This window comes from Clinocottus analis, unplaced genomic scaffold, assembly GCF_023055335.1.
Source record: "Clinocottus analis isolate CAN_PGR_092001 unplaced genomic scaffold, fCliAna1.0.p SCAF_20, whole genome shotgun sequence".
Taxonomy (NCBI): Eukaryota; Metazoa; Chordata; class Actinopteri; order Perciformes; family Cottidae; genus Clinocottus; species Clinocottus analis.
In genome coordinates, this window is record NW_027175932.1 from 14242716 (window position 1) to 14251627 (window position 8912).

The 8912-nt window shown below is 41.2% G+C and overlaps 1 protein-coding gene across 1 annotated transcript; it reads left to right on the forward strand.

Moving 5' to 3' along the window:
- The first annotated feature begins 218 nt into the window (after window positions 1–218).
- nopchap1 (NOP protein chaperone 1) lies at window positions 219–2139 on the forward strand. Its single transcript, XM_068586785.1, has 4 exons — window positions 219–393; window positions 1198–1272; window positions 1681–1814; window positions 1932–2139. The coding sequence occupies exons 1-4, from the start codon at window positions 333–335 to the stop codon at window positions 2118–2120; spliced, it is 459 nt and encodes a 152-aa protein (XP_068442886.1). The 5' UTR covers window positions 219–332; the 3' UTR covers window positions 2121–2139.
- Window positions 2140–8912: the final 6773 nt, after the last annotated feature.

Consider the following 8912-nt stretch of genomic DNA (forward strand, 5'->3'; position numbering starts at 1 on the left):
TTCACCAACAAGCTTTAAATTCAGAACAAAACGTGCAGTACTCAATGCCACACAGATACTTTCATTGTAGTGCGAAAACACATTTAGGAGTGGTTGGGATGTGTTGTTAAAAGGCTTGCGTGCATTTTCAGATGTTTTTTTTTAGCGTTGTCTATTCACATTTCGTGCAATTTTTAACAGCAAACTTCACCATCTCGTTTCGCGAAGTCTTCCGAAACACCAGAGGGCGCCATGTAAGGCATTGCTTCAATAAATCCTCTTTCCCCGTCACCCGGAAGTTCATCTCTCTAGAAACACATGCTGATAGCGACGCTGGTCGTGTCGTCTCTAAAATGGATTTAAATATCAAGAAAACAAGTTCACAGGCTCTGCTGTCATGCGGGAACGGAGAAGGTTTGAACGTTTTTAAAACAGACGAAGTAACAGTTTGACTGAAAAGAGCTACGATACCTTAAAAAGTTATTTAATGTTAGCTTACACTACAGCCCGCTGCACACTAATGCAGGGACTCCATATTATTTCATATTTGTTTACCAGCGATGGAAATGAAAAACTAATTATTGCCAAAGGTCTGAAATCATATTCACTAGTTGCCAAGAAAAATTGTCATGTTTGAATTGGGCACAATTTCATGAAAATAGGATGTCAGACATTGTTATGGCTTGCAAAATGTTTCAATATGACTCACAACAGCGTCTGTACATTATATGCATATTGTCAAAGACAGAAACGTTTCCCATATGTATATATGTGTGTATATATATGTGTGTGTGTGTGTGTGTGTATATATATATATATATATATATATATATATATATATATATAAAAGACACAAGGATGGATATAGTTAAATCATAACCAAGATAATAATATGGAGAACCGGGCTCAGTTTTGACGGATGACTTGTTTGTCTTATTGCCAGGTCTCATTGTTTGTCTTGCTGCCAGGTCTCATTGTTTGTCTTATTGCCAGGTCTCATTGTTTGTCTTGCTGCCAGGTCTCATTGTTTGTCTTATTGCCAGGTCTCATTGTTTGTCTTGCTGCCAGGTCTCATTGTTTGTCTTGCTGCCAGGTCTCATTGTTTGTCTTATTGCCAGGTCTCATTGTTTGTCTTGCTGCCAGGTCTCATTGTTTGTCTTATTGCCAGGTCTCATTGTTTGTCTTGCTGCCAGGTCTCATTGTTTGTCTTGCTACCAGGTCTCGGTGAGAAGCTTCTCCTCAAGCCAAAGGCAGCCAGAGTCCTGCAGACGGAGAGAGTCCCGAGAAGCAGCGGTAAGACCAGACGTCACTTCCTTGCATGCTTGCTATGAGTTACAAGGTTTATCTTCGGGGGTTGCATTACTACATTTATATTGTAGTCCCGGTTTGCTGCATAGGAAAGAAAACAAAACTGTATTATATGGTGGAGGATGAGTGGAGTCTCTCAGTTATTCCCAGTTATTACTTTTACAGTAGTTATTTGAAGTGATTTCTTTCAAACGCAGCTTTTGCTTTGCTTGTTATCTCCAGGCCGACGTTAGTAACCCTGCCAACAAACTTTGTTCTTTTTAATACATGAATGTAACACCCTTTCTTTAAAAATAAAATCCCTGTACACGACCCCCTAACAAACACCTTTTGAGCCAGAGGTGTGATGATGTGTGAGTTTTTATTTATTTTGTGTTTGCTGTTGTGCGTCAGTGTTGGAGCGGCTGCAGAGCTTCCTGCCCCAGATGGCCGAGGCCAACGAGAAGCTGAAGCGGCAGATGGAAGACGCTCCCACCGGGCACTTTGACATAGAGAACGTCGGGGAGGAGGAGAGGGTCATAGAGATGGTGAGCGTCGGTCCGCCTCCCTCTGGCGGACCAGAGAACCCCAGATACGAACGTTGAATGTCCTTCCGTCATGTGTCATACGATCGAGCCATGCAATGTCTCCCTCTCGTCCTTCAGGACGTGGCGCTGGTGGAGCTCAGCGGGTCTGAAGCCGACTCCGACGCCAAAGAAGAGACTTCTGACTCAGAGGAGGACTCGGACTCCGGTGGGGGGCGCGAGGTCACAGAGCAGAACCTCGTATTACCTGGAGACAAATACAAAAAGAAGAAAGCCAACATCCAGGTTCTCAATCAGCAGGCAGAGTAGAGCTGGTGGCCCCACATACTTTTTTGTTGAGTTTCTTTGCCCTCCTGAGGACGAAACTGACCCAAACATCCGCGTCGGGCGAGGAGGGATTTTACTTCATGGACACAGAAGACGCAGGTCTTTTTCCAGAACCATAGAAACAACTCTATATATCGTTTTGTACATTTAAATGGTCTGCCAAAGTGCCTTCGGAGCCAGAACAGATCGCCTCATCCAGTCCGGCCGCCAGCGGACCTTATTGAGCTTGACATGTTCGGATCACTGTGGATCGCCTCGTTGGTTGACATCAGTTTAGCTTGAACAGTTTGTGCTTCCATGAGGCAACGTTGTGGTCTTTTGAAAGAACATGGGCGACCACAAAAGGGGCGTGCTAATAAAATGCAGCCTCTCTGCACCTACTCTATTATGTCCACATGTTGGCTCTCTGAAATATGATTAAAAACCACGTAGTCTGGATCACTTGCTTTGGTTCGGCAGAACCCTGTAGTTCAAGTTATCTCTTTTGTTTATTATGTTGTAAACTATATTAGGTATGTACACATGATGGCTCCCCACAAATCGTTACATAAATGTAAATTTAAACGTAAATGTTGATCTTTGGACCGTATTAAAAATATTTTGTTTATTAAAAAAAAGTGTCGCTTGGGGTTTTAACTTAAAGTCTTATTGGGAGTTCAGGTAACTGACTAAATACGCTGCACTTCAGCTGTTTAGATTTAAGTAGTGCTGGACCCAATAGGAGGAAGCTTCAAAAGTAGCTCAAATCCCGAAAGGGATGTGACAGTTGAACGTGTATAAGATCATACACGTCAAATACTGCATTTTATGGCCAGAGACAATGAGTTACGTTGTCAAAAATTGGCAAAAAGGTCACGGATGATTATATAAACGATATCCGAAACAGAGATGACAAGTTGACTGTAAATGATTTGGAAAAGCTTTTGGGAAAGACAGAATATGTGTCTGCCCATATTCCATTATACAGCCAACATGCTGCTCCTTTGCATGCTCTAAAAGGAAAATTAAGAGTTAAGGGTGCCCCCAAAACACTACTACTTTCTAAAACAGACAAAGAAAAAGCGGGGAAATATAAACAATATGTCCTTGATAATATAACAGAGTTAGAGGTGTTGAAGAGAGAGACTAATCTGACATGTTATTTAACCACAAATGACTTAGGAGGAGGAATTGAGGTGAGAAATGAGGGGTCTAAAAAACCAACAATGTACCGTTCCAAAACCTGGAGTAATACTGAAGAAGGTATCCAGATGCTGAAAAACAATTAGCTTTGGCTTTTCATTTTTACCCCCGACTAATAAACTTAGGACACCCACTTAAAGTAACTTTCATCACTGCGCATAATATTCTAACTGAGGCTTCAAAGAATACAGTGACAGGATCAAAGGCTTTGGCCAGTAGGTGGGGAAAATGGGACATGATGATGACAGACGTGCGAGTGGCGTTTAAAGGCAAACCCAACCAACCAGTGGTCAAAAATAAAATAACGACAGTATCAGAACCTGACCTGAAAATCTACACTGATGGCTCAAAGAAAATAAATGAAGAATTTGCAAAATGGGCATTTATTGTAAAAGGAAAAAATGGTATAACTCTGGCTAAAGACTCAGGCTATGAGAAAGGAACAGCACAAACAGCAGAAGTTCTAGCCATAATGCAAGCTTTGGCTTGGATGGACAAAAAGAAGATAAAAGAGTGCACAATAATTACAGATAGTTTTTATTGTTGTAATAGCTTTAATGAAGATTTGGAAATGTGGGAACTCAGAGGCTTTGAGACCTACAAAGGAAATCCTTTAGCGCATTCAGATTATTGGACAATAATTGCTGAACTTAGGAAAAAGAAGAACATTGTGATGAGGCATATTCATAGCCACACAAAAGAAAAAACAAATGATGCACTCTTCAACGAAGAGGTAGACAGAATGGCACAAAATCGAGATGATTATCCACATTTTGTAGGCGCAAACATGGAAGTAACTGTGAAAAGCGCTTTGCATAAAGCAATCTGCATTTTCCCCAAGGAATGGGAGCAAAATGAACAGACTGTTGTACCAAAAGATGAAACACAAAGAATCTTGTTGAAACTCTACCGATCTCTGGCTCACATTGGTTTAGAGAGGATGAGACAATTCCTCAAAAACCATAGAATAACCTTTCATGAATTAAAAAGAAATTTTAATATTATGAAGAAACAATGCGAAGATTGCGCGTTAAAAGGCGGGATGCCGCGCGTAAAATATGATATGAGAAATATCAAAACGCATGAAACCGGAAAACACTTTTCCGCTGACGTTGCAGGAGCTTTAATCCCATCAACCCAAGGTAACAAACATTTTGTAGTTATCGTAGAGGAGGATACATGGGACTCACTACCTGTGATAGACAGACTTATACCTGTCTTAAAACAGATGTCCTGACCAGGACAACTTCCATCCTTACCATGATGGAATTAACTGAAATCATTCGCCATCAGTGCACCAGGAAGATTGATAAAGGCAGGATAATCCTGACTGAAGTGAGACATGAAAGAGGGATGATAAAACCCTACAAAAACACCCAGTTAGGGGACTTTATTGCTGACAACTGGCAGACATGGAGATATGCAGATAAGCCTTTTAAATACTATGCATGCCCCATTACCTCACATGACTGGGCAACTGGCCTCTCATGTGTAGGGGACGAACCAGTGACCTCCCGACAGTATGAGAGGAAGTTAGAAATGAAATGGAAAGGGGTGAAAAAGATCTTACATGTAATCATAAACACAACCTTGACAAAGGATGGCACTTGTTGTGCAGCCAGCCTTCTGATTCTCCAACTGCAACCAGGTCAAAAAGAAAATAAAAAGAAAATAACTCAGGGTGCTCTTGTGTCTTCTCTAGGATCAGAGGAGAATGGGTGTCATAACACCTATAGAGGATCTGGAGAGCCCACCCAAACAACCACGTATAAACAAACCCAGATTATAACCTGGGAGAAGGTTGATGTGGAAATACCTACTACTGGATGCTTTCAAACCTCTGACACATCTGCTGCATGCCACACCAATAAGATGTCATGGAGGAAGAATTTCATGTTAATGTTTCTATATCAGCTAGACGTTTCTAAGTTAAATGTTAAATGTCGTTAAACCAGACTGCACAAGCCCAAGCTGGATCGACTACCAAGCCCAGTGTAAGTTATTGAAGGATCCTCCTCCGTTGGCCTCTTCAAATTGGCAATGGCAATTCTTAAACCAACTATAGGTCCGAGGGGACACCATAGAGAACACAAAATCATGTGTTACTCACACCTTTGGCTATAGTAAAGGAATATTAAACCTGATATTAAAATGCACAAACTCGGAAGAAGCAGAACCAATATTATCTTGCTCCGAGATACGTGTAGAAGGAAGGACAGTAACGGGTTTATCTCTAAATGAGAGAGAACACAAAACCATTTTCAGTAATTGCTCTTGTATCAACAACAGTCGTTCTAACACCTGTCAATGCCAGAGAAAAGCCTGGTTTCCAGGACAGGAAGAGACTAAGCCATGGCCACAAAAAACCCTAATCAGTCGTTTACAACTTTCTCGTTTCCCCCGAGCCAAGTCCATGAAACCTTAGACCTGCTTCAACACATTAAGCCTGATCTCCCCACACCCTTGCAACAGATAAGAACATCAAAGAGAGAGCGTCGATCTTTGATCACTGAAATAAAGGAACAAACATGTCAATATTGTGCATTAAAAGCAGAATCTCTCCATTCTGAGGGATTTAACTGGACTTTATTTGTTACATATTCAGACACACCTTTATGGATTGTTCAAGGCCAAACCTTAGATATACATACGCAGGATAATATCCATTTTGAACATTTCATATGGGTTCCTGATTATAAAAATATTAAGGTGATCACATGGCATCAGAAACAGCTTCCAATATGGGAGAAAAACTTAGCGTTCTGCCTGAAAGATAGTAAAGGAGAAGGAACAAGTCTGTGGCCGAAGTGGAGAGTCCAAGGGACACACGAGGGGAGACACGAGTGTGAAAGTGATGAACGATGTGGACAGTGGGAGAAAAGTTCAATTATGGAAAACATGCAGGAAATGATAATGTACTACTCTGATATTAACGGCCGCCCACGTACTAATGGTCCAGGCGGAAGCATTGAATGGTTAAAAAATCTAACTACCTGCATAGAACAAAATCAAAACAAATCTGGAACTCCCTTTGATCAAAAGATGGAGAAATTCTGGAGCAATCAAGTATTAGACCTGATTGGAGAACGGAACGCGACCAGAGAAGGAAGCATCGCTTTGCCTTACATTACAGTAAGAGATACAAAGAACTAATTTACAGAATGCTAGTTTCAGAAGTAACCTGGTGGCCCCATTCTTTATGGCAAAACCCAGGAAAAATACCGGGATTAAAATATGGATATTACAAAGAGGTTGATAGTCACAGTCGACAAGGTGATTTCTGGTACTCCCACAACTATCTTACTAATTACAGAAAACAAAACCTGGATTCATCAGACTGGGTAAGGGACATTCTGTTAAAAAGAACCCTTAATAGAACCCATATTAAAGAAAATAGAGTGACATATAGTCCCCAGCTTGCATATCCCAGATATGTGAATGGAACAATATGTGTAAACTGTATCAGCTCATACCTCCAATGTATCACTGGAATAGATGCTACCAGATGCATGAGGAGGAGTATAAAATTGCAAACCAGTGCGAAGAACATAGTGAGAGATTCAACTAATTGGCCCAGTTTAGTTCCCTGGGATTATGAATGGAAAAGGGGTTATGAATTATGGGTTAAGTTTGTGGAGAATCTGAATTGCACTGGATTCAGCCGAAAGAAAATCTACCACACAGAGAAGCTATCTTTAGAGAGGATACAATAGTTCTCAATAAAAGATGGGAATTTAAAACAGGTTTTGGAACTTGTATCCCTGATCGCATGGGGAAAAATAAAAATGAAATAACCAATTGGAAAGCAATCAAAGGCATATTTTATGCCACAGGACAAGGCCTGAGTATCATAGGCTCCTCCATTTTAGGAGGAGGCCAAGATGCAGTTAATGGAGTTCTGAGTGCAGGAATGGGTTAATATTAACTGTTGCAAAGAATGCGGCTATCGGTTTAGGCTGCATTATAGGAGTTGTTTTAATCATAAATCTGTTAGTATACATAATAAAGAAAAGCATCTGGAAGATGAAAAAGGGGAAGGATCAAAGGGTCACTCCTCAAAGGAACAATGAAGTAACCCCACCTACGTGGAATAAAGTGGGAGGAGCTTTTTAACAGGATATAAACAATGAGAAAGTGAGAAAAATTTTAACTGACACCCGGTGAAAGTTAACAAAATGGAAGGACTTCAAGAAGAAACTTATGAGCAACAATTACAGAAGGGATTAATTGGTCTTCAGAGCGCTGTGACAACGGTAGGATCAATCCTTTTATGTTTGGAATGACTATTGCCTTTTATTATGAAATAAGGAATTGAGTCTGTAAACATTGTGGTTAAAAGAAAATGTTTGGTTAAAAATCAATACACTATACCTGTGAGGAATTTAAAGATCTCAAATGTGATAATGTCAGGTTGCTGTAATTGAGAGATCATCCTTCAAAAACAGGAAAGCAATCACTCGGTCTTAATTTAGAAAAATAATAATAACAATAATAATAAAAACATAATGTGAAAAAGACAAAAGAAAATAAAATGTAAATTTGACAAATAAATTACCTCAACTGTCTAGAAAGACAGATGAGAGTGGAGTTTTGTTTCAAAGTGATGAAGCGCACATGAAATAATGTGAAAATAATTATCTCTCCTAAAAAGGATGGACCCAACGCCTCTAGAGGAGGACAGACGGACAAGAAGAAGGAGGGCACAGAGCAGTCTCAACCTGTCCTTACAAGCAACAGGAGCACTGCCAATATTGAATCCAGGAGAGAGAGAGTTAGGTTGAGTACAGAGCTTGAACCAGATACATCATACTGGGGAGAGTTGAAGGATGTGCTCAGTTTTGAACCTGATTATGAATATCAGGAGGAGGAGGAGATTCTTCAGCTAGTGAATGATTTGGATTTAGTTGTAAGGGAGTCTGGTTTAGATTTGCAGGTATCACCCAACTCAGAGGCAGTGGACCTGTCGGGGTCTGAACCGGAGGAAGCTGAGGAAATGGAGCAGGGAACCCCAGAGGGACCAGCTGCAGCTGAGATGACATCCATCTCTGCGGGACCAGCTTCATCAGGACCAGCTTCAACTGGAGCTGCTTCATCTGGACCAGTCTCTACAGGACCAGCTGGGAGGAGGACCAGCTTCTTCAGAAACAGCTCTACAGTACTGACACCGAAGTCAGTGCCAATACGCCGCACGACGCCACCTGGTGGACAATATCGGCAGTTCTTTGGCACATTCCCAGGTCGTGTGAATTGGCATCACATGTCCAAGCCCCTGTGTTGGCCGGATCTGAGATACATGAAGCCTGGGAAAGATTTCGGGGCCGGTGTGGAAAGAGGATGGAGTATTGCAAAGTACAAAGAGATGAGAAGTTGTTCCATCCTGAGTAAAGAAAATCAGTCTGATCGTTTTTTGCGACCTTTGCCACCTCCGAAAGTGGGGAGACTATCCCTGAGGCTTCGGATGTGGGATCACAGTTGTGGTCTGAAATGGTGTGAGATGTTTGTAGTGAACAAAGAGGGAAAACATGTGGAAACCATGTTTCTGGTTCAACCGAAGAGTCTTATGGTTCACAAGTGATCTGAAGTGCGGGACAA

Bases quoted from the DNA above. Each gene is read 5' to 3' on its own strand.
- nopchap1 (XM_068586785.1), top strand. From the start codon at position 333: ATGGATTTAAATATCAAGAAAACAAGTTCACAGGCTCTGCTGTCATGC. The intron at 1,273-1,680 runs GTAAGACCAGAC...GTTGTGCGTCAG, and splicing joins GAGAGTCCCGAGAAGCAGCG to TGTTGGAGCGGCTGCAGAGC. The intron at 1,815-1,931 runs GTGAGCGTCGGT...CTCGTCCTTCAG, and splicing joins AGGAGAGGGTCATAGAGATG to GACGTGGCGCTGGTGGAGCT.